The sequence below is a fragment of the Kwoniella dendrophila genome, chromosome 9 (genome assembly GCF_036810415.1).
Source record: "Kwoniella dendrophila CBS 6074 chromosome 9, complete sequence".
Lineage (NCBI taxonomy): Eukaryota > Fungi > Basidiomycota > Tremellomycetes > Tremellales > Cryptococcaceae > Kwoniella > Kwoniella dendrophila.
This window is the reverse complement of record NC_089484.1, coordinates 159,060-183,229: the sequence shown is the minus strand read 5'-3', so window position 1 is coordinate 183,229 and position 24,170 is coordinate 159,060. Positions and strand designations below refer to the sequence as shown.

Sequence of the window (24,170 nt, the reverse complement as noted above, 5' to 3'; positions counted from 1 at the left end):
CTGTCGTCAGCTATTAACGATGCATTTTTTATGAGGACTTCGAAGTTACATACCTGAACAGCATACATTTGAGCATATCTTAATCGCAATAAGGACCAATCAGCCGCTGCCAAAAAACAAAATATAGCTTATGTTGCTTAAAGGGATTAGCAAGATGACAGGAATGACTATGCCTAAGATTATGTATGGTACGGCATGGTAAGTCTGGATCAATTTCGATTGCGATATTTGTTGCATTGGAATAACATTGAAACAATCGGTTGATAAATCTACATTGCATGAGTCTTGAGTTGATACTGAATTTTGCGATACTTTGTCTGACAGGAAGAAAGAACGTACAACTGAGTTAGTTACACAAGCTGTCAAAGCTGGTTTTAGGGGTATCGATACTGCTTGTCAACCGAAAGTGAGTATATTGTGAATATCGGTATAACAGTTTAATCAGCTATCTCATAGCTTAGTGTACTTAACATATAGCATTATAGGTAAGTTTGTGCTTGCTTTGCTAATAAGAATTGTGAGTAAAGTAAACTGATTAAAGCCGTATAACAGAGAAGATTTAGTCGGACAAGCTTTAAAAGGATTATTCAATGAAGGTATTGTATCTAGAGAAGATTTGTTTATACAGACAAAGTAAGTATCCAATCTTTCATTGACGTTTTGGCAATAATTGAGTCTTTATATTTGATGGGAAAATGCTTATTCATTGGATTCATATGCGATTATCGTATTTAGATTCACTTCTATAGATGGACAAGATAAAAATCAACCATTACCATATGATCCAAAATTATCTATTAATGAACAAGTCAAACAAAGTTTCGAAACTTCTTTGAAGAATTTAGGTGTTGAGTACATTGATTCTGTGGTTTTACATTCACCTTTAAAAACTAAAGAAGTGGGTTTTGATTTATGAATAAAAACATAAAAGGACTCATGAATACCTTATAAGTACTGTGCTTTACTTATCCATTTGATTGACTTGTATTTCGTTTTGAAATTCGTTTATAGCAAACTTTAATAGCATACAAGACACTTGAAAAATTTGTAGAAGAAGGTAAAATCAATAATTTAGGTATATCAAATATATATGATCCAAATTTGTTGTTATGGTTAATGGAAAATTCAAATGTCAATATTGGTGTTGTTCAAAATAGATGGTATGAGGGTAATGGATGGGATTGGGGAGGTAAGCACATCATTTTATAGCCAAATTTCTTAATAATCCTGTAAACTTCACTGATTTATATATACCGTATGTTGATTCGGACAGTATGGGAGATTTGCCAAAAACATAATATAAGATATCAGTGAGTCAAATGTAAAAGACTGTCGGTTTCCCTTGTTTAGGTTAGGAGAGAGATTTATTTGGTACTAATTATACAATTGAATTCATAGATCGTTTTGGACATTAACGGGATCTCCGACTTTACTACAACATCCTCATTTAATTGACCTAGCATCCAAATATGGTCTAACACCTGAACAAACGGTTTACAAGCTTTGTCAATTGTACGTAACTCACTGTCAACCATTATCTTTCTTTCTGTTTTTGCCTTCCTGATTGTTCCGATCGTAAGCTAATCTCTATTTCCTTTTAACTTTATGAATGTACGCAGATGGGATATCACTCCTTTATGCGGTTCGACAACTTTATCTCATATCAATGAAGCTTTAGCTGTGGAAAGTGCTACTGGATTAACGAAAGATACACCTGAAGTCAAACAGTTATGGGATGCAATGCATGGTTAATCTCAAGAGGTGAATTTGCACTTGGTATGTTGAAGCACAAGGAATAGTTGGTACTCCCCTCTCCCCTCTTATAGTATATTTCTAATAGTATGTATTCCTATTGTGATATACCCTACATTAATCAAGTCAGAATCGATAATTGAAATTACTGATAACAGTCCTAGACTGGTCAAGTATAGATATAGGTAGGATCATCATCTCCCAAATATAAAGGATGGTAAAAATAGATAGCGGTCTGTGCAATGATCATCATACATTATCAGTTGATGATTTGATGATAATTACAAGTTGACGTAAGATCCAATCAAACATTTTCCTTTTTCTTCCTCATTCACAATATGGACTTGTTCTGGTATATCTCAATTCTCGAACGTATCTTCCTCCTTCCTTCCTCTTCATTGCTCTAATCTTCACAAAACAGCTATTATTCATTTTCTCCTTCTTCTCAAATTCCACCATATTTTGATCTGCATCGCCTAGTCACAATCGGTGACATTCAAGTAGTCAAGACAGAAGACAGTATAAGATGTCTGATCAACGAGAGAAACTTCGAGGTATGTCGATTTGGCTTGATGTAATATACCTGGTGAAAGCTGAAAACTTCATGAAACTTCCTTTTTAAGGTACTATAAGGAGTCTTCATCCTCTTCTTGACGATCTGTCTCAACATTATGAGAATGACACTCCTATGAATTATGGAACATTAAATGATACTTTAGATAACGTCAGAGTTCAGGTAGAGGTTTATAGTAAGGGAAAATCGAAAAAGAAAAATAACAATGATAACACTATTGGCGAGAAAGAGAAAGAAAGGGATTTAAAGCAAGAAATGGATGAACTTGGTATGTGACTTTTATGTAATTATGATCTTTTTTGTGAAGACTAGAGAAAAAGCTGATTTGTTCAAACGGATCTTGAATATACAATATGTGCAGGAGTTAAAATATGGAATCTTACCAATGAATTTAGTCCTTCCATTTCATCAAACGAAAAGAAGAAGGAACAGAACGTCCTTTTGATTGCTTCACGTGAGTTGCCCATCCATAAGAGATACATGAGAGCATATTAAGAATTTCGCTCACCTATACATGCACAGTATATCACGTCTCATTTCGCCTGATTCAAGCCTCAGCAGACTCTAAGTCTTCCGAAAACCGTCAGTAACATATTACAAATTATTCTTCCGAGTCGCTAAATAACCTCATCACTCTACTGAACAGTTATTCGTTTACTTCGAGCAGTATCAACTGCTATTTCCGCACTCGCTTGTATGTATAATAATGAACTCTCACAACTCGTATGCTGATTTCACTTATAAAGTATCAGGCCAATCTGAGAAAGCCGAAGAACTCGCTCATATCGGAGCTGAAGTAAGTACGAAATCTAGTGTTGTCAAAGTTGAAAACTAAAGTATACATTCATTGCAGTATCAACAAAGCATCGACGCCTCTCAACCTGATACTGCGGAAGAAAAAAGAGAGAAATCCGAGGTTTTTCTACACTTTCAGCTAGCAAGAGTTGACTTAGTGAGTTCCACGCATGTTCAATCGGTTGCGTTATCTATTTTTCTCTCATTTACCAAATATTTCTGTACAATTTGATAGGAAGTTCTGCGCAAGAACGATAACCTCGCTCTAAGTCTGTTGATCAAAGCTACTCGTATGTTATTCGGATAAATAATCTCGCTTCGAAGATACTGATACCCCGCAACCAGAATCTGAAGGAGGGTTGGAGGCATTTCAAGTGAGTATGACTTTCGAATTAGTGGACAGTGTCCAATTCATTTGATCGCCGAATACCGTTAGTACCAAGAACTAGCATCTAAATGCTGGTCAATATCTCAAGAGATTTTGTCAAGAGGAGACGACACGAAGAAGAATTTTACCTTTACTACAGCTCCGATCGAGTGGTTACAACAGGCGCAATCGATCATGGAGAAAGCAGTCGAACAAGGGATACATATACCGGGCGCTAACGATGTTCGAGTACGTTTCTTTGTACCGGGGTGAGTGGTGGCTAACTTACTACCCAACATCAGATCGCTATCTCGACAAACATAGGTAAGCTGAATATAATGCTCAATTTTTCGCATGATAGCTGACCTTGGCCTTCCATATGTGTAGCTCGAGAACAAATCAAGAACGTCTCTGAGGATCCACAAGCTTTGGTAAAAGCCACAGCAACGCTCAAGCAGCTTGCAAAAGCTGCAGCTTCGACGGTGAGTATGACATACATGTAATCAGAGTTTGAAACCTACAGTACTAACACCGTTTGGAAGAACCCCAAAACAGTTCTAGATAGCCATATGCTACTCATACATCTGCTTTCCCGCGATAAAAAGCAGAATCAAGCTGAGAACATAGCAAATCGCAAGTCAAATTAGACATCGTCGAAGTCTTCGGTAACTGACACTGCATGTTTATTTAGTGTTTAAAGACTTGAGTGAATTCATCGATTGGAACGATGAAACTGTTTTAACGTAAGAATACGCTCAAATCAGCGATTTCATTACATTGGTTGATTGCTTTGACAGGATCATCGCTCAATTACATGCTGTATCTGCCGATTAGTGAGTCTTTCATAAGAAAACATTTTGATGTCTAATTGGTGGTCTAGCCCGGAAACTCCCATCATTGTTTCGCTACAACTCCTCAATCGAGCTCTAACCGAACAATCGGGATTCAACTATGTAGACCGGATCTTATATGAAGGGGTATACTTTGCCCGGCAGCATTTGGTCAAGAATTCCCAAGACAACCGACAACAAGTGCTATCGATGCTCGAAGGTAAATCAGTAGTATGGAGAAAGTTGATCTTCGCTGACGGTATGGATCGTATTCCATTCAGGCGTAGTCAAAAGTGGATTTGCCAAATCTCTTGACTCAACGAGGGTGATTGCGGTACAAATGGTGACTGCTCCGCCCCTAGTGCGAGTAAATAACAAGCTAAGCTGTTGAATTCCAGATTTTTACCAATATCGCTCACCGACAATACGAGGCTAGGGGTCAATTTCAGCAAGCAGCAGAATGGTGTAAGTATAGTCACCAAGTATCTTTTAATTTACCTCATGGGATTTAGTAGCTAATACAGTTGTAGATTGCCTTGCTGCCCATCCTGCCCTCGATGCTGCTGGACCTTCCAATACTTTCCGGTGTATGAGAAAAGCTGCAAATTGCTATATTAATCTAGGGAATTTAGGTCAAGCTGATGGCTTACTTCAACAATGTCCTCCTCGTGGAGCTGCCACACAATACTTATCGTTCATTATCGGAATCCAACAAAGCGAGTAGCTTGAGACTGCTATTCCACCTACACACCTTGCTGATACCGCTTTATCAGGTGATACCGCCAAAGCCATACAAGCGATCGAAGCCCTCATGGTATGCCCAGATCTGGAAGCAGACCACTTGACTTTGTTAATGTAAGTAAAATGTCTGTATCGTAAAAGCCAATATGCTCACTGCTATGCCCTTAGGGAATATGTCGCGGAGAAGAGAGGACCTCTTCCTATTCTTACAGCTGCTCTTCAAGCTCTTCTTGTGGCTCTTGATCGACCTGAAATGCGAGAAGAGTTGAAGTTCGATAAACTAACCGTCGTCAGATGCTTGTTGCAATCCCTAATCTCAGGAAATACTGAAAGTACAGAGAAGTAAGTTCCTTGCCAAGGTCCGCTGTACCGTTCGGTGGTACGTCCACTCACCATGATATTAGGCAGCAGCTAGGAGATCAAGTGATCGAACACCTTGATCACGGTAGGTAATCTCAAACTGAATTACCATAATTAAGGTGTTAACGACTTTTTCTGACTTAGCAATAGCTCTCATCAGCGAGGATGCAGAAAAGTTGAGACACCAATCCAAGACTATCTCATGGTTTTATAAATCAGGCAAATCCATCCATTTGCTATCCCCATTTCCAATACTAATAAGCATCCACAACAGCTTATAATTTGGCAATAGAGGGTCTTGGAGAATTTCCAGCTCGGGTTTTGGCTGATTTGTTCGATCGATCTGCGCAAGTGAGTAACCGGGTCTTTGCATTATGATCTGACCTGTTTTTCAGTTGAGTAGCTGGTATACTCACCTCAATCCGACTGAGGTCGATCTCGATACTGAGAAGATCAGTGCTTCGGCCATGTTCGCTTGTTTTGCCGGGAAGAGTGAGTAACAAAGTTCCATGCATGCAAGATAAATCCAATTTATATTTCTGGCTGATCACCGCACTCCTAGTGTTCCAATATAGAGAGCTTAACGATGCGGAGGGAAAAGTATGCCTTGAGCCTCTTCGACTAGTCCGATAGGCTGATCTGCTCGATAGCAAACCCTTCGCGAGCAACTTTTGCAATACTATGATACGGTTCATGTTACTTTGAGGGAAAACTCCAAGATCGGATCAAGTGATCAAATGATAGATGTTCTTGAGGTATATCGACTGGAATTGTTGTGTGATGTCGGTATGTGGGATGAAGTGGGAAATACTGTCTTTGTGAGTACACTGCACCTTCTAAGGATGATGTTGTATGCTAAACCCTACTTGTCCAGATAATGGGGAATCTGCCGTTGAATTCAGTTAATGGCGAAAATTCGACAAGAAAACTGGAAATGGTGATCAATCTTATAGTGAGGCTATTTCTGACTGTTAGTAACAGCTATGCTGATAAGTATATCTCAGCTTAACTATACAGACTGTCCTGCTGCAAGTAAGTATCTGAGCTGTAACCAACCGTAGTCAGCTGTCAGTGCTGACTTATTTTCTGTCGAAAGTTGTCCATCGGGTACTGGAGATCCTCGTTGGTGCTATATCAGTGATTAGTGAACTGGATGTCGTGAAATTCTCGAGATGGATTCGCGGGATAATCATGCTATTGCTCCAAAGAAGTGGACCTAACGATCATAAGCAAGCTCAAAGTTACTTGAGCAGGTGTCTTCAACTATTGGCTACACCATTAGGGCAGAGCGTGAGCAGCCGCAACCCTTTGACTCGATTTCAAGACACAAGTGAGTAATGCTGATTGTCATGTCTAGGCTTATCCTCCGGATGAGATGCAATGGCTCATCGCGACTTCCTGGAATAAGGGTCTTGAGCTATATTAGTGAGTATCTTATAACTTAGCGATTCCATACACTCAAACTCGAAGTAGTTCATCTCGGTATGAAGAAGGTAAATCCTGGTGTGAGCTTTGTCTGAAACTAGCTGCAAACATGCTTCCCAATACCACTCAATTGGACAAGGTATGTTACTTTTATCTTTGATTTTTCATCTGATGAGCTGATATTGTACATAATCAATGTAGCTGAAAACACAATATCAGTAGGTTTGAGCATTCCCCAGTTTTGGATCAATATTCTGTATGCTGACTTGGGATCTAGTCAGCTCTTTGGTTATTCCCGAAGTGCTCGGTAACACCACGGTCGTAAATCAAACAGAGAATGTCGGCAAAGTCGCTCAACCGCATTTTCTCTAAATGGATAATAGTCAAGAATACCATGATTATCAATTATGCATCATTCATGTATTGTCATACGCCTTTACAAATATCGATCCGGATATTGTTCAAACTCATGAACAACACACATTACAGTTATTTACTCTAAGGTGCTTATACAACAGCGTTGGACTTCGGGTCGATAGTGGTGGTAGTACCTGAAGAGGGGTTTTGAATGGTGAATTGTTGTCTTTCTTTCTCTCTGATCTTTCTATTTTTCCGTAATTGCCAAATTACCCAGAAAAATCCACATGCAACAAGCACAATTACGACCATAAATACTATGTATGGTCAGAGTTTCATGAGACAGTCAGCTTAATTCCAACGATAGAAAGATAATCGATTTACTTACGGGCAAAAGCAGTAGTACTCATACCAGCTATATAACTTTGTGTATCTTTAGCTATTCCAGTAGCACTTAACCCATCTGATGAGTCGGTACTACTTGATTTAGCTGATGAGGATGTATGGGTTTTGGAGGTTGTGTGATCATCGTCTTCGGCTCGGATGAAGAGTAAGGACATGTTGTAAGAGTTTAATTTGCCGGCTGAGTGCGAATGAAAGTGTGAGTTGATTCAAGTTGGGGAGACCCTGTCATTCGATTATCTAATTGGAAGAATTGTGTGGCGACAACTGTGATTCTTTGCTTCCAATATTGAATTTGGTTTAATTTTTCACAACGTATTATTTGGAGCGAGGATACAGTACGCAATACCTGCTATATGCCTCTTATGAATCGTCAAGCCAGTTTTTATGTTATGTTTCTACGTTTTATTAATTTTTTGAACAATTAGGACATATATCTATTGAGAATATATATTGTTTGGAGATAATGACGAACATTAACTCTTATGGAATCATTCATAAATTCAAGTGAATTCGCATTATTGTGATTGAGCATACAGCATAATACATTATCTCGAATGCCTCCTCCATTCAGCTTGATGAAACACTGGCCGCTGGTCTCATAAACCTGGACAAGAGTAAGTTATATATCTGATACAGGTTACAAAATAGAAAAAGAGCGTTAAAAAGGTAGAGATTCATGTATTCGTGATACACAACCAACAAGTGTTTTTAAAAGGAAAGGAGGTTCAATGGTTGAGAACACCACTTTACGAGTAAAAAGATCCTTTCAGCAGGAGTTCCGTCATTTACCGAAGATTGGTTTCGCTTTTTCGACGCTTGTTTTTTGCTATTGTGTAATGTATACACTATAGGGTCTCCAGGATGCTTAACTGAATAGACTATCAAAGTGTCGCATGAAAAGCGAAATGAGGTTACAATACAACTCCTTTTGACAATTTAGCAATGCTACAGATCTGAAATCCACTTATGTGATATCTAAAATCTGTAAAACATCTTTTTTGAAAATTTTTCCCGCTTCTCCATTCATTCCACTTGTATGTAAACCATCAGGATCCTATTTTAAACCCATCTTGATATCGTGAGCAGCGATCACTTCCTCCTTAGGGGGGACTAGCGAAACACAAGTCGTATACTTACAATTCTTGTTCTCACGTCTACTCCATCCCTTTTCATTCCATTAGCCAATTCTATACATTCATCTCTAAACAATTCTCTTCCACCATAATGTATATATACTCTTGTCCTATGCTCTTTTAGGTGATTCCAACCATTGATATGCATCTTACACGGAGATGCATAATTTGAATTTAAGAATCCTTCATTATAATATCTTGCAGCACTTTTGATTGCTCTATTCAGTCTTAAAGGTGATAATTGACAATAATTTGAATTCTTCAAATACGATTTATATCTATATGGTTGTGATAGATCGAAATTTGACCATGGTGAAGATAATATCATATATCCAATCTGATCTAACCCCAGATCATTAAGATATTGGGAGAGGAATAAAGATAAATGACCCCCTGCTGATTCACCTAATAAGATTATGTCTCTAGCATTAAACTTTAGATCTTGAATTAGGTATAAATAAGCAGATAAAACATCTAACAAAGGTGCTGGGAATGCGGTATCTGATGATAGGGTTTTACGATAATTTACACCTAATCAAGATCGATTCAGATAATGTCAGTAAGACTTCGTAAATTGATCGTGTATGTGTACTTACTTAGACATCTCAATTTGGTTGATTTTGCAATTTCCATTGGGAATGTTGTCCATAGTGGATGACCTCTAATATATCCACTAGAACGGGGAATCGCGTATAGCGTCAGTTTGACATATTTCAACAATCAATAGTGTATCACTACGAAGAAGGTTTATCACTCACCCACCATGGATGTGCAGTATAACCCTTTCATCCTGTTGAGCTACTTCATTACTTTTCCCGGCTGATGTAGGTGGGGATATCCAATATCCAGCGATAGGTACAGGTTTAACCTCTATGATATTCGCTATACCTTTTATATATTCTTTCTTTACAGGATTTAGCTTGATTACTTTTAATTCTATTTCACCTTTACCCCTAGCGTTAATATACGCGTTACCAATCTCTGGAGGTATAGTCTTTGAGAGCCCATCATCCCATATTACAGGCTCATGGGGAGGTGGTAACCAATAATATAAAGTATTGACCCGTAACTTATTTAATCTAGTCGTGATTCTTCTTTCCAATGTCCAACTTGGAAAATCCTCCTCACTTTTACGTATCAGATGACATAATACCAAGTAAGGGATGTACATTGTTGATATACCCAAGTATATCATATACGTTAAAAGCTCAATTATGCGATAAATGGTAGGAGAAGGTGCATTTGGGCCATCTGGATCTGGGGTGAATCTGATATACTTCTGGTGATCTTTCTTCATTGTATTTCCTATGATGCTCATTATAGGTGATTGCTGAGGTTTGAAGATTGTCTGCTTTGTGCAACGTTCTGACAATGTATAATTCTGCTTTCAGATCATGAGACTTTCAATCCAACGTCCGTACTATCCAAGATGGAATGATGATATGTTTTCAATATCGACTTTATGCTTGTTGTTATTGCGCATCTTCCTCTCACCGGTCATATCCGTTGGGCCGAATTACACCGGACAGCAGTTTTTGCCTTTTCGCTATATCTATAGAGGTCGTCTACTGTAAGAGTACAATGTTTTGCAAGGTTCCTCCCAAATACCGCATGCTTGAAGTAAACTTATAGATATGTAGCAAACAGATTCATTGAAAAGTCTGTCTAAAATATATATAAATGTTACTATATATATGTTGGGAGAATTACAATTGAAATTGCAGCCTCCATATAAGGGTACAATTGAAATTGCACAGGGGCATGTCAAGTATTTGGGGTAATGTTTATGCAAAGGTTTATAACATATGTATGGTATACATCAAAATGCCGTTGCCTATCTCTTGCTTCTTTCTGATTGTACTTTAAATTTTGCCTCATATTTTGTATACCCCATTTGATCCATCTCACTTACCATCCCCTATTCTGTTCATATTCTTTACATGATTATACTTGAATTTACATTTCTGTTTAATTCTGATGTTTTTACAAGTTTGACTTAGCTGTTCTATGAGATGCAAATTGAAGTGTTGGAATGTTTACCATTATGATATTACCGACTTTCCAATTTTGGGTCGTATTGCATATCATAGAATGATTTGTATCCATTGTTCGAGATCATTTCGTAATGAAATTGTTGTATATCGTATACATTGGTCTTTTTCTCGTTTGATTATGAATTTTTGCTGTATAGTGTCTTTCACTTTCCAAATTACTCTTTGGTTATCGTCCCTCACTAATTACAGGTGAAGCTTTTTCTCTTTCCGATATTGACGTGCTGTTTGTTGATTGAGAAGGGAAACTGAAATCTTTAAATAGATCACCATATTGATCTGTTGTTGAATCATATGGTTGACCAAATATTCCCGGTAATTCATGCGGTCTAGGTGGTGGGTAGCGTTGGAAGTTTTGCGAGTCACCTGTGCACATATATCAGAGTATCAGCAAACAGAATATGGTAAGAAGGACTCTGTGCAGAAAGAGAGGCAGATGAATGAGAGGTGTAATAAGTATAGAGGGGAAAAAGTACACTTGGAGAGAGTATAAGAGGAATAAGGGTTGGTTATACGAAAGAATTTTATTCCAACTCACCCATACTAGCTACTCTTGGTACTATCGGAGCACCAATTTCCTTTCTTTCTAAAGTTCTCCAATCTACACCAGTAAACCAAGCATGTGACATGACATCTCTTGCACCATTTCTCAAATTACCTAATCTTTTTGATCTATCTGAAGTTAATAAACCTCTTATTAAATCTTTTGCATATGGATCAATATGTGATGGAAAAGCAATATCACCTCTTAAAATCTTTTCATAAATACCTAAAGGATGATCATCAAAAAATGGTGGATAACCAGCTAACATTTCAAAAGCCAATATACCTAATGCCCACCAATCAACAGCTTTACCATGACCTTGTGATAAAACAATTTCAGGTGCTAAATATTCTGGTGTACCACATAATGTAAAAGTTCTATTATCTTCAATTATTTTAGCAAATCCAAAATCTGCTATTCTTAAATATCCATATCTATCTAATAATAAATTTTCAGGTTTTAAATCTCTATAAATTATATCTCTTGAATGTAAATATTCAATAGCTAATATAATTGAAGCTAAGTAAAATCTCGTAACATCCGCAGAGAATCTTCCAGCTCTTCTTAAGTGTGAAAATAATTCACCACCAGGTATATATGATAATAACATATAAACATTTAATTGATCTTGATATGTAGCATATAATTCAACAACAAATGGATGTCTGATTTTTTCTAATATTGATCTTTCAGAATTTATATGTTCTACTTGTTTTAATCTAACAATTTCTGATTTTTTCAAAACTTTCATAGCAAAATGTGGTAATTGATTATCTGATTGTTGTGTTGATGATGGACTTGGTGATAATGGATCTAAAGATTGAAATAAATGTGGAAATATTGGATGATATGGTGTAGGTCTATATGAAGGTCTTTGTCGAACTAATAAAACTCTACCAAATGTTCCTGTACCTAAAGTTTCAACTATTTCCCAGTCCTCTAATCTCACTTTACTGCCTCTTAATGGATAATAAGGTTGCTGACGATGTGAGTAGTGGGATGTCAGAGCGGATGTTCCATCTAGTGAAAAAGGTGTAGAAGCTGAAGACGAAATATCCCATTGGGCAGGTGGTGGAGTTGATATGAGTGATGCTGGAGGAGATATAGGAAGAGCTTGAGATGGGATTGGTGTCTGGGAATATGTTTGAGCTAATCAAGAGCAAAAGTCAGTCAGTACGAGACTTAACTATGTATGAGGATTAATGAAGGTGGCTAATAGAATCTGCTTCATTCGATACACTTTGAGATCACTATACTATCCAACTAGTCCACTGATAAAAGAAGATGACCTCGAAACACTCTCTGCCTACTTCTAAATGGACGATATCCGACTCTGCACTCGCTGACGAGATGGCTTTAACGGACTTGGTACACTCACCTTGTGGTCCAGTTGCAGTTACATTCCCACTATTCATATTACTACTGACAGTTGAAGTTACATTGGGTATTCTACTAGGTCCAGCTTCATTGTGAGCTTGAGAAGGAGGTTGCTGTGTTGGCTGAGTCACATTCGACGTTGTTTGATATCCGTGTTGTTGACCGAATTGTCTAGCTTGTTGCTGTTGCTGCTGCTGCTGATGCTGCTGTACAGCAGGTTTAGTGTAAGCTTGTCGTTCATGAGGAAGTAGCAAGGACATTGGATCTAATTTAAACTTTTTAGGTTTTTCTTTATTTGTAGAGGAAGAGGATGATGTGGATGTCGAAGTTGAGGAGGAGGAGGCAGTGGTAGTGGTAGTTGGTGGTTTATCAACATCCATTTTGAATTACAAGTACGAAAGTATTAGAATCTGTCTATATCAAGGAGTGAGAGGTGTTTTGCGTTTTGTTTTGATTATTTTGTTTGGTAACTATAGTAACCAGATCTTTATGCCGAAAGTTGGTTCAGTCGAAAATATCTTTTATTGCGCACAGGCTCTCTTTATCGTGTTAAAACTTGTTTCGATTGATGATTTCGTTGTTTGTTTTTTTACTTGTTGGTAGTAACTTTTGATAAGTCTAGTCGTGAGGATACAGTACTGTATATCCAATATCTTGGTTATTTACTTTAGGTTGCTGATTATATTGATATTTTCGATAATTGTCTGGTGGTAAATGCTGAGGGAATATGCCTTAAGTCTAATGCAGTTGAATGTATGGTATTAGGCGTTACAAGAGTAAATGATTGTGAGTCAAGTTGGGATATGACGAATTGTTCAACAAGTACAGTAGTATGAATGTATGAATTGGATAGATAGTTAAACAAACCTTTGTTACTGTGTTGAAAATGTAATGTATGGTGGTGCCTGTATTTGGTATTGTAATTGGATTACTGCAGTGTTATGTTATATGGGTGACTAACAGAGAACAATATTATCGATTCTTTTCCCAAACTTTTCCTCTAAGCTTATTTATTGATAGATGTGTATAGGTAGGTAGCTGGATATGGCAGTTTGTGTGTTATTTCATTCATGTAGTAGTACGTATGTGCAATTAAGCGATCTTTTTGCAGACAAACAAAAAGTGGTATATGGTACAGTAGTAATACGTTAAACCATTTTACAGCGAAATAAAAGCGAGAAAACACCATGACATGAGATGATAAATGCATAATTAAAGTTCCGTTCCGTTCAGGTGTTTGAACAGCAGTTTAACAGTTTATGTTTTCACCTGGGAATGCCATATTAACGAGATATCCACCGCACTCCTTGACCTCGTACAGTTAGTGTAATGACTTGTCTGATATATATGTTATGGCTTTGTCCTGGCAGTTTCCTGTTAAGAGAACGTGAACGTACTGTATTCGCTCAATTTGCTTCCTCAAGTGGGGAATTCATTTTTGATTTTGTTTAGCTTGGTATTTTCAACCATTAGGCACTTGGACTAGTACTTATACAAGGGGGAATGGCATCCTATGTGCGCAGCAGACAACACATCCAACCTTACAAGTCTGTCTCCTTGCATCACTCGTATGATAAGATTGAAAATAAGATTGAACAACCTCTTTTCTTCAATCTGCACTCTTTCCTCCAACTCAACATCTGCACCTTCCACCTTCAATATCGATATGAGGCATTGTTTTCCCGCAAAGCAAACAACAGAACCATAAAAACGGATGCAACGGGTCAGTCAACTAAGGATTCAGGGTTCTCGTCAAGGGTGTGGCAATTAATTAGGCTCGTGCCTGACCATTCTGGCTGAAGAGGAAAACCGGATTGTTATTCTTGCGTAATGAGCTTGCATTCGTAGATAAACATGCAGTTCATAATCACGGGGATCGTAGGAGGACATGTACATGGCATGAAGAAGAATAGGAAAACAACAATCATCGGACGTGAAGACCGAAAGAGGATGTATTTTCGATCAACGAAGAGAGGATTGCATTATTCTGATAAGGTTGTAGCTTTGTGAACAGTTGTGAATCGATATCCGGAAGTATTTTCTTTCGCAGTGACTATTCGTTCTCCGTTGGAGTATTTGACACCATCTGTATATGAACTCGACATCACTGTCGTTCTATATATTGTGGTGTTTTGACTGTTTTTCATGGGTTATAAGAAACCGCTTGAGTGCAATACTCCTATACCAATCAGATAAAACACCGTCGACGGCTTTTAACTCTTGTTTTGAACGAATCTGATGATCTAATCAAATTAAACTGTGATCCGACTTCTCTTCTATCCAATGACCGAACGAATTAAATTGTTGTTCGCAGTAAAAGGGGATCTCGACTTAGCTTTGAACGTAAACTGTACTACTGTATATGGCTACTCCTAATACTGTACACATGTGTGATGATCCAATAGCAACTGCCAAAGCCACAGCCGCAATTTACTGTGATCGAATTATCATATATATATAGACCCTTAGAATAATTGTGCACCATGGAGAACCTCGTACAGCGTAGCCCCAAGTTAAGGTAGAACAAGGATGTGCATATAAGTCACATTAGCAGATAGACAGATTGTGACTAATAAATACTAATAATACCAATAATACTAATCACTAAAAAGTGACGTCTTAATTAGTCGGGGGAAACAGATGACGTGACGTCATTTCAAAGTAGTTCACTGTTTAATATCATTCCCGTCTTTTTGAGTTAATGTTCATCCTTGACTTTATACCACGTCGATCCTCATTGATTATCATCGTCTTGTTTCTTCTTCTTGTAGCTAGCCTATCTTACACATCATTGATTATAACATATTAACTATAGTAAAGACAGTTTTAAATACACCTTATAATCATATTCCAGATATTATATTCAACAACAATTGAAAGCCAAACTTAACATAGATCAACCACTTGACGAACAATGTCTTTCTTACCGAATATGGCGGGAATCAACTATGTTCCCGGACCGAATGCTCAAGCTGGGATACCTTCAGGTACAGCACAAACATCAGGATTCGTACAAGCTGGTGATGCACCAAGGTCTGAACAAGTCGGTACAACATCTTCATCAACTTTAGGTGGTTCTGATTCTGGTTCTAGGTTTGGAGGTGGATTAGGTTCATCACCTTTAGTACCTAAACCTGGACATACAATTAATCCTGAAACTGGTAAACCACATTCAGAAGGATTAACAAGAGAAGAATTACAAGCTAAAAGAGCTGCTGAAGCTGCTGCTGTTACAGCACAATTATCATCTTCAACTTCTGCTGAATTAAATGATCAAGTTGACGTTTCAAACCTTTTAGGTGGATTAGGTACATCACCTTTAGTACCAAAAACTGGCACATCAATTAATCCAGAAACAGGTAACTTACATTCAGAAGGTTTAACTAGAGAAGAATTACAAGCTAAGCGTGCTGCCGAAGCCGCTGCTTCTGAAGCTAAACATTCTTCAGCTACATCAGTACAACCAAGTGGAGAGATTAGTCAAGATGAATTAAAACAAATTCAAGAAAAAGGTAAAGAATTATTAGATCCTACACCACATCATCAACAAGCAAGAAGATCATCTTCACCTAAAGCTCCATTTTCAGCTTTACCATCTGTCTCAGAAGATAATACAGTAAAACCACACGCAACTGCTTTAACTAAAGATGGTAGAAGATTAAGTGATTTATCAGGTAGAGAACAAGCTGCTAGGCAATTAGTTGGTAACACTTTACAACCACCATCGAATTCAAGACAAGATTCAGGTTTGATTACACCTGGTCTGGAATTACCTGGTGGATGGGGTCGTAAGTTGAATAATCCGTTTTAATACTTCTACACCACACATTTAAATCATTACTGATTGATTCACCGTTTACAGCTGTTGGTACAGTTCCATTACCTGGAACAGCAGCCAATGCACCAACTTCAATTTATGAAGATGTTGCTGAAGGATTAGAAAAAGCAGGTAGAGCAGCATATTCAGTTATACCTCAACCCATTAAAGAAGCTTTTTCAACTTCACCTACATCACCAAAATTAGGTTCTAGTTCAACATTAGGTGTATCTCCACCATCAGGTAGAAGATCAAGTGTAACTGCTTTATTTGATCAAGCTAAATCACAAACTTCAAAATTACTTGGTGATGCTCAAGGTACTTTGCAAAATACTCAACGTAAGTGAAACGCCAAAATGCTTTTCTTCTACCTTTTGGTCAGATATATATAGGAACGAAACAATTCTGACTTTTCACGAACAATACCCGTAGGACGAGCATCAGCTTCATTAAGTAAAGATTCAGAATTTAGAAACAAAATATCAGATTTTGTAGATAATTTCGCACATGCTGGTCCAGGTTTCATAGCTGCCGGTACAGGTAGACCAGGAGCTGTTGGAAGTGAGTTGTTGATTACTTCTCTCTATTTAGGACGCTGTACGTGCTAAATGAACTTACGACCCGGTGTTTTCATTCGCAGTTGTCCCTCGATATTCCTTACCTTCTGATGAAGTCGCTGGAGCTTTACCAGGTGAACACACCTCGGGAGTTGGCGCATTACCTGGATCTAGTAATGAGACTGGAGTAGCCGTTCTTCCAGATGAAAAAAGTGAGTGGTCTGAAGCGTTCTTGATATTGTACCTCGGTCGTACGTTCTAACTGTGAATGTCAATCATAGAAGCTCCCGCTCCCGTCCCATCTCATCAGAATCAAGGTGTCCTTCCAGGAGAAAACTCTGGCGCTTTTGGTGATTACTCCATTGGTTTAGGAAGTAGACAAGGTGAGTTTACGTGTCAGTATTCAGTTAAGTATTCCAACTAACTGTATATTTTGCGCTAGGCTTTAACCCTTCTTCTTCGGTCGCTGGTCCTTCTGGAACCTCGAATATCTCTGAACCTTCAGCATCGATCGATAAGATTTCCCCTTCTGCCTCAACAAGTGCTGTCGTACCCGAACCTTCAGATGCTATCGCACCTTCTCCAAATGCTGCTACTACCTCCCCTTCCACTAGCTCCGCTCCTGTAGAAAGCACCACCACCAGCTCTACCAAACCAATCTCAGAAATTTCACGATCCACTCACTCAGGTTCATCATACGCAGGTCTCGCCGCTCCTCTTCCTGCCACTTTCCTTGGATTAGGTGGAGATCGGGGTGCGACCGATGTTCCTGCCGCCCTTGGAACGTCATCTGACAACGCCAACAGTCTTGTCACTGCACCTGAACCTACCTCAACGGTAGAAAGCGGATCAGCTCCTGCAACCTCTACACTTTCACCTGCCTCTGCCAGTGAACCAAGAAGTGTTGAATCAGTAACCGGATCCGGCTCATCACCTTTAGCTGTGCCTGAAACTAGACATGCCAATGAAAGAACCACTTCTGCTGCTAGTGTCACAGCTATCAGACATGGCCACGAAGGATCATTCAGCAAATCATCCCCACTTGCAGGTGATTCTTTTACTGTACCTGAACATGAAGAGTTAGACACTTCAGCGATCGGTCAAAAATCAACTACACCTGGGACTGGACCAAACCACACAACCTCGTTAACTCCTGGTAATGAACATGAAGGTATTGGACATCCAGCTTCAAGAGATATTGAGGGTACATCTAGACAACCTCAAACCTACCCAACTGCCGATCACTCTGGTTCCGTAGCTGCTGCTACTGCCGCAACAACAGCCGCTACTAGTGGTAAATTACATGAAGAAAAACAAAAAGCAGAAGCTCTCGTTGATGCACCTGCTTCAAGCTCTGATGTGGCCAAAACGACTCCTGCTGCTGCAACTACAGAGAAAGAACTTCCGACCACTACCTCTTCCAAGGTTCAAGCAGAACCACCAGCAAACGGTCCCACTCAAACTCCAGTCTCCACTGTAACCGAGCATGCTACCACTTCCACTAGCGGTCCATCAGCTGATACAGTCAACAATGAGGCATCCATTCCAGCTACAAGTAATCTCGCTACCAAATCAGAAAGATTACCTGAACCAACCTCAGCGACTGAAGCTAGAAATATCGCCGAGGCTAAAAAAACTACACCAACTTCAACTTCAACTCCAACTCCAACCGGTGATGTAAGACCAACCACTACTACAGCTGATAAGGAGACATCTTCAACAGCATTACCAGCACCTACTTCAGCAGCTGAAGCTAAAGCAATTGCAGGGTTGAACAATACGGAGACTCAATATCCTAATATTGTAGATAAAGTCAATGATCATAATGTTATTGACACAGTAAATCCTGATAAACCATCAAATGTTTCAGCTTCATCAGCTTCACACACCACACATTCTACACCAGCTACATCTTCTTCTCCTGCTACTACTGCTACACATTCACCAGCTTCACCAAGCAGTAAAGTTATTGCGAATGAAACTAGTGGTAATGGACATGCAAGAAAAGCAAGCACAAGTAGTGAAAAGAAAAGAGGTTTGTTCGGTAAGATCAAAGACAAATTGAAGCATTAAGTACTGTATAGACGATCCCATTAGAAAGATATCATACGGAAAGAAGGTATAATCCTAAATAGGAGGTATCGGTGATAGTATGACAAGAAAAGAAGTGGATTCACATACCCAATGGTTGAAAAGAAGTAGTGAACCCTTGTAGCCTAATAAATTTATAGTAATAATTAATCACGATCGAGGTAAAATGCATAACATAAGCGACAAAAGTATCAAGCAATTGAATTTATCTATGAATTATGTACAAGAATTGCGATATTGACCAAGTATCGTGTTAGTCCTGTATGATATACTGGTCTGTCACATAAAGTGAAACGGTATAGACAGGTTTAAGGCGGTACTTTGCTAAAATACTATGCTGTCCATCATTACTTACAAGTGCAACCGCTCAAGCTAAAATGACCGCGAGAAACGAACAGTATAGGCTTTGGGTACGGCGTCACATTGATAAAGTACTATGGTGTCCATTATAAGCTCGGTTCAACATATATGTGAGTTGAGGGTGAACCGTATAGGATAATACTGTTCACAAATACATCACGTCAAGTGGCGCCACCCAAGAAGATTTAAACCTCCCTTTATCAACTGATAAGGAAGATAAGGTAATAAAAGCTACGAATTGATAAGCGGGTGGACCGGTTAACGTATCTGAATTGATCACCGGGTTGTTCAAGTGATTAGTGAGTATGTAAGTCCAGTCAACGTCTGTTGTACATACAGATAGTTCCCATCACTACAATTCCTTCCTTCCTTCCTTTCTCTTTCTTTGTAAGTGTACGTTTGTCTATTTACTTGATCAAACTTCACCTTTCAACTCTCTAAGAATACATTCAACTCATTCATCAGTCTATAGCACTCGATATTCAACTCATCCTCGCTTCAAGCGAGTTATAGTATGGGAAAGTGCTACAACCTTGCCACCCTTTTATAACATACTTTTACAGGATACCATTTAGCTACGATATTCTGAGGTAACACTTCAATATGAGCGATATCGTTAGAGAGGTAGATCCTCCTGCTGGTGAGTGAGAATCCTTAGTTGCTTCACCTTTCGATAGGGGCACTCAGAGTATAAGAAGTAAATATCCCGTTTACCCCTGATTTTACTTCACCTTGATCATACAACAGTGGAAGAGATATTCATCTGATACAAATGTATTCCATAGACTGGTTTATCAGCTTGACAGAAAATCAAACTTCGAAAGTCACTTATCTAACGCTCACACAACTACTCGCTATTCCCGGGCCTGTTTCGTCCGGTAGACCTAAAGGCATTGTTCATGGTGGTGTCATTCTCGATAGGAAGAGTAGTACTTTACCCTCTCAAGATGGCGTGAGTATATTTCACTCTACTCGCCTAAATCTAGATTACGGAAGAGAAACTCTTATGATATCTTGAACCATTCAATAATCTGAATCACATCACATCATATCAAGATTACCGGAAGCAGCGTTAGTACGCTAGGACGCTGACACGAGATTCTTCATACTTGCTTACAGCAATTCGACTCTCCAATCTTGTCTCGTTCTCATGCTCAACTAACACTAACTCCAAACTGTCATGTACATATGACTGATTTGGGATCCATGCACGGGACTTTCATTAATTCACCACAATCTACATCAGCACCATGGACAACAGAGAATAAACCTGTCGTCGTAACAACAGCATATTGTCCCCAACAACTTCTAGATGGAGATGTAATCTCTTTAGGTAAAAGAGTATATTCCTTAGGATGGTATGAACCAATTAAATTGATGGTCAAATTTAGATATATTGAGTTTGGTAAAGGCTCAACTGCAGATGGTGGAAGGAAAAAAATTGATAGACCTTTATTTCCAGCTTCAGGCTCAGAAGGTAAATGGGCTAATATCACAGATGAGGTAAAGATTCGAAGATTGATCAAAAATACATTATCATCTCAAAATGAAAAAAGAAAAGAAGAGATGAATTTCCTAGAAGAGGGTGTTCAGCTTTTGGCTGAAAGTAGATCCTTACTTGAAGAAAAATGGCCGTTACTTCGAAGACGATCAGCATCTCATCATGTCACACCTTCGGTTGCTCAAAGTCCTGAAGTCGGCAAATGTATCGACGACGATGAGGATTCCGTTAGATTCAGCCATGCTATTCTCAAGCACGATAAGGAATTGATAGTGAATTCGATGCGACAATCTCAAGCCAGTTCAAACTCATTGCAAGCTCAAGGATCTTCTCAATATTTACCAATCGATCTGAGATCGCCAAGAGCAGAATCACCTGTCTCTGTCAGATCTGACGATGTAGACCAAGAAACTACCATCGCCGTTAAAAGCAACACTTACAAGGTCCCTAACTCTATTCTCTATGCTAGTGAGAACGAAGAGTCATTACCAAGAGGCTCATCCGAAGAATCTGATGGTGAACTGGATGAAGATGAGGGTTCTATGACTGATTATGAAGAACACCGAGATCCAGACATCGCCAAAGATGAAGATCAAAATATTCAAGAAAAACTTTCCGAAAACTATCCTTCAATAATTACTTTTGAAAATCACAATCCTGAAAAATCCGACCAACCCAGCGATTCACCATTTAAAGCCTCTACTCCTCCTGGACCTCCATCTCCTGGAGTCATTGAATGCTCCTCTTCTTTGATTGCATCACCTGGACCGGTCTCTCCAGATTATGGAGCCTGGTATTCGTACAGTTCTGAAGACGAAGATGTTCATCCTCTTTCACCAAAACTTACTTTGGATCCTGCCTCCCCCACATGGTCACCTGTATCACCAGGAATCCCTTACACTGTAAAATCCCCTTCACCAGTACATTCTCCATTACCTACCATTTTAGGTCCCATGAGTCTCAGGATCGAACCAACTAATGCAGAAAGATCAGAAGATGTCGATGCAATTGTCCAAGAAGACGAAATACCTGTCAATATCAAAGATTATAGCCTCAACAAGGTGGAGTTCGAAGACTGTTATGAAGAAAATGGTCTTGCTTCCACTCGAGTTCATGGTGAAGACGAAGACGATAAAGATAGTGACGAAGATGAGGACCGAAGCATTGATATGGATAGTCAAGATGACGAAGAGGATCAAAATTCGTTGGACGAAGACTCAGACGTTGATTCCGAAGACGAGCATTACGATTTAGAACACCCATACTTCAGTGATTATGATAAATCCGAAGCGGCGTCTTCTGAGCTATCAGAAGAGGAAGACGACGAAGATGATAATTCCATGGACAAAGTTAGTGTAGAAGAGAACTCAGATGAGGATGTTGATTATGAAGAAGATGAGGGTGAAACTGAGGATGAAGATGACGATGACGATGAACATGACGATGATTCGGACGACGAAGATGACGATAATATCAACCAAGAAGATATCCCTTGTGACAATCGTGTTGAGGACGAACCTGAAACTACAGACAACGCAATCGAAACCGTTGAAAAGGCTTCCACAAAAGAAGCAGATCGCATCATAAAAGCCGATGAACAAGAGATCACAAAATCCGTCGAGAACGAACATCCAGCTAAGTTGGATCAACCATCAATTCAAGACTACTTACAAGCTGTAGATACCACTTCTCCAGTACAACCTGTAACTGCTATGTAAGTACTAAAGGTCTGTAGTTCAACCCACACAATGTTGATGAAACCCTTTGATCTACAACAGCGACGATCAGTCACCTGCAATTCAAGAAGATATTTCTAAGGAAGCCAAAGCTGAATTGTCACAAGAGTTCAGTCAAGATCAACAAACACACGAAGTAGTCAAGAGTTCAGACGAAGCAGAAACGACCACGACTCTCGATCCAAAGGTTGCTGCTGATGCCGAAACATCTAAGGAGGATTCAAAAGTCGATACAGTGGATAATCGTGAGCTCTATCAAAATTCCCAAGGCCAAGATAGGTAGCTGACCTAAAACTTTAGCTGCCGAGGTCGCTCAGTCTCCCACGGAAATTAGACTTGTCCCCCGTACATCTGAAGAGAAAAAGGAATACAATTCCGATAAAGATCGATTAAAGCAGATTTTCAATGCACATCCACCAGCTTCACCCTCATCTTCAAGTGTTGCCTCCTCCGACGGTCCAGTAACCCCTCCAAATACCAAGAAACGGCTCTTACCAGAAGACTTCACAATCGTTAATCCTATCCAAACGGAAGATCATGGTACCACTCGGGCTCAACATACAGTCATCCTCGACGCCGAAGCTGAAAGACCGATGAAGAAATTGAGAAAAGTAGGTTCAGCTATCGGTTATATAGCTTTAGGAGCGGCATTAGGTGGTGTAGGTACTATTGCTGGACTTATGAGACTTGCTGAATAGGTTTGTCTCCTTGCGTTCCACTTTCACTGCCGTTCATTTCATACATCGCTTCGTCTTTCATAACCCACATCACTTACCTCAATATTTCAGGTTGTATAGTATCACTCACTTCCATTCACGTTGTATCCGTTTCCACATTTACCATCAGTTGTAGAATTTTCCTGTTTATTTTAGTTGTACATCTCTACCTCATACCAGTATTTCCTTTTCAACCACTTGGTCGCTATTCTTTTATGATAGTTACCCAGTTTCTAGAGGAATAGGTCGAGATTAGTACAAAAAGTGAAGTTTGAAGCGTTATATACACAAATTCCGGTTGTATATACGTTTTTACAAGCAAATAAATTGATAAAGTTATTTCATGTATCATGTTTATGTTAGTTTAGCAGTGCGCACGTAGAGTATGAGATATCACACAACATTGGGAAACCAAGACAATACAAGAACCGAGATTGCATGAGCACTAGGTAAGTTATCCAGAAATCTAGAAGCCCAAATAAGAGAATACAACCGAAGAAATACAGGAAAAAAGCCAGGATAAGAATATGATCTAAAAGATAAACTGAACGAAAAACGAAACAAGTTTATATTTGTGAGAAAAATAAATTAATGTTTTAAAGAATAATGAAGGACAAAAGTCAACGAAGAATGGGATTTCGTAACCAACGATAACAACCTTTTACTTAAATATTTTATCCT

The 24,170-nt window shown here is 38.9% G+C and overlaps 7 protein-coding genes across 7 annotated transcripts; 4 read left to right on the top strand and 3 right to left on the bottom strand.

Moving 5' to 3' along the window:
* Window positions 1-154: 154 nt before the first annotated feature.
* L201_006496 (uncharacterized protein) lies at window positions 155-1,752 on the top strand (the record flags this gene model as incomplete). Its single annotated transcript, XM_066222215.1, has 9 exons — window positions 155-198; window positions 325-406; window positions 478-485; window positions 553-633; window positions 736-898; window positions 1,012-1,189; window positions 1,274-1,310; window positions 1,399-1,512; window positions 1,620-1,752. The coding sequence occupies 9 exons, from the start codon at window positions 155-157 to the stop codon at window positions 1,750-1,752; spliced, it is 840 nt and encodes a 279-aa protein (XP_066078312.1).
* Window positions 1,753-2,278: 526 nt separating this feature from the next.
* Window positions 2,279-7,216, top strand: L201_006495 (uncharacterized protein; the record flags this gene model as incomplete). Its single annotated transcript, XM_066222214.1, has 32 exons — window positions 2,279-2,306; window positions 2,376-2,594; window positions 2,688-2,780; window positions 2,849-2,908; window positions 2,973-3,020; window positions 3,073-3,122; window positions 3,180-3,278; window positions 3,357-3,411; window positions 3,467-3,495; window positions 3,558-3,737; window positions 3,791-3,812; window positions 3,876-3,974; window positions 4,180-4,231; window positions 4,286-4,321; window positions 4,369-4,538; window positions 4,600-4,661; window positions 4,717-4,783; window positions 4,849-5,034; window positions 5,092-5,173; window positions 5,228-5,401; window positions 5,464-5,504; window positions 5,712-5,770; window positions 5,815-5,911; window positions 5,982-6,019; window positions 6,070-6,237; window positions 6,294-6,371; window positions 6,424-6,451; window positions 6,516-6,709; window positions 6,777-6,844; window positions 6,893-6,983; window positions 7,046-7,062; window positions 7,126-7,216. 32 exons carry the CDS (start codon window positions 2,279-2,281, stop codon window positions 7,214-7,216), a joined length of 2,781 nt encoding a protein of 926 aa, XP_066078311.1.
* Window positions 7,217-7,351: 135 nt separating this feature from the next.
* On the bottom strand, window positions 7,352-7,761 carry L201_006494 (uncharacterized protein; the record flags this gene model as incomplete). Its single annotated transcript, XM_066222213.1, has 2 exons — window positions 7,352-7,518; window positions 7,590-7,761. The coding sequence occupies 2 exons, from the start codon at window positions 7,759-7,761 to the stop codon at window positions 7,352-7,354; spliced, it is 339 nt and encodes a 112-aa protein (XP_066078310.1).
* An 809-nt stretch (window positions 7,762-8,570) lies between these two features.
* L201_006493 (uncharacterized protein) lies at window positions 8,571-10,036 on the bottom strand (the record flags this gene model as incomplete). The annotated part of the gene is made up of 4 exons (XM_066222212.1): window positions 8,571-8,660; window positions 8,744-9,270; window positions 9,336-9,412; window positions 9,498-10,036. 4 exons carry the CDS (start codon window positions 10,034-10,036, stop codon window positions 8,571-8,573), a joined length of 1,233 nt encoding a protein of 410 aa, XP_066078309.1.
* Window positions 10,037-10,959: 923 nt separating this feature from the next.
* On the bottom strand, window positions 10,960-13,091 carry L201_006492 (uncharacterized protein; the record flags this gene model as incomplete). Its single annotated transcript, XM_066222211.1, has 3 exons — window positions 10,960-11,156; window positions 11,329-12,483; window positions 12,713-13,091. 3 exons carry the CDS (start codon window positions 13,089-13,091, stop codon window positions 10,960-10,962), a joined length of 1,731 nt encoding a protein of 576 aa, XP_066078308.1.
* Window positions 13,092-15,625: 2,534 nt separating this feature from the next.
* On the top strand, window positions 15,626-19,158 carry L201_006491 (uncharacterized protein; the record flags this gene model as incomplete). The annotated part of the gene is made up of 7 exons (XM_066222210.1): window positions 15,626-16,499; window positions 16,574-16,867; window positions 16,961-17,089; window positions 17,169-17,297; window positions 17,367-17,468; window positions 17,528-18,757; window positions 18,992-19,158. 7 exons carry the CDS (start codon window positions 15,626-15,628, stop codon window positions 19,156-19,158), a joined length of 2,925 nt encoding a protein of 974 aa, XP_066078307.1.
* A 981-nt stretch (window positions 19,159-20,139) lies between these two features.
* Window positions 20,140-23,471, top strand: L201_006490 (uncharacterized protein; the record flags this gene model as incomplete). Its single annotated transcript, XM_066222209.1, has 5 exons — window positions 20,140-20,176; window positions 20,322-20,488; window positions 20,656-22,751; window positions 22,816-23,018; window positions 23,074-23,471. 5 exons carry the CDS (start codon window positions 20,140-20,142, stop codon window positions 23,469-23,471), a joined length of 2,901 nt encoding a protein of 966 aa, XP_066078306.1.
* Between the last annotated feature and the right edge of the window lie 699 nt (window positions 23,472-24,170).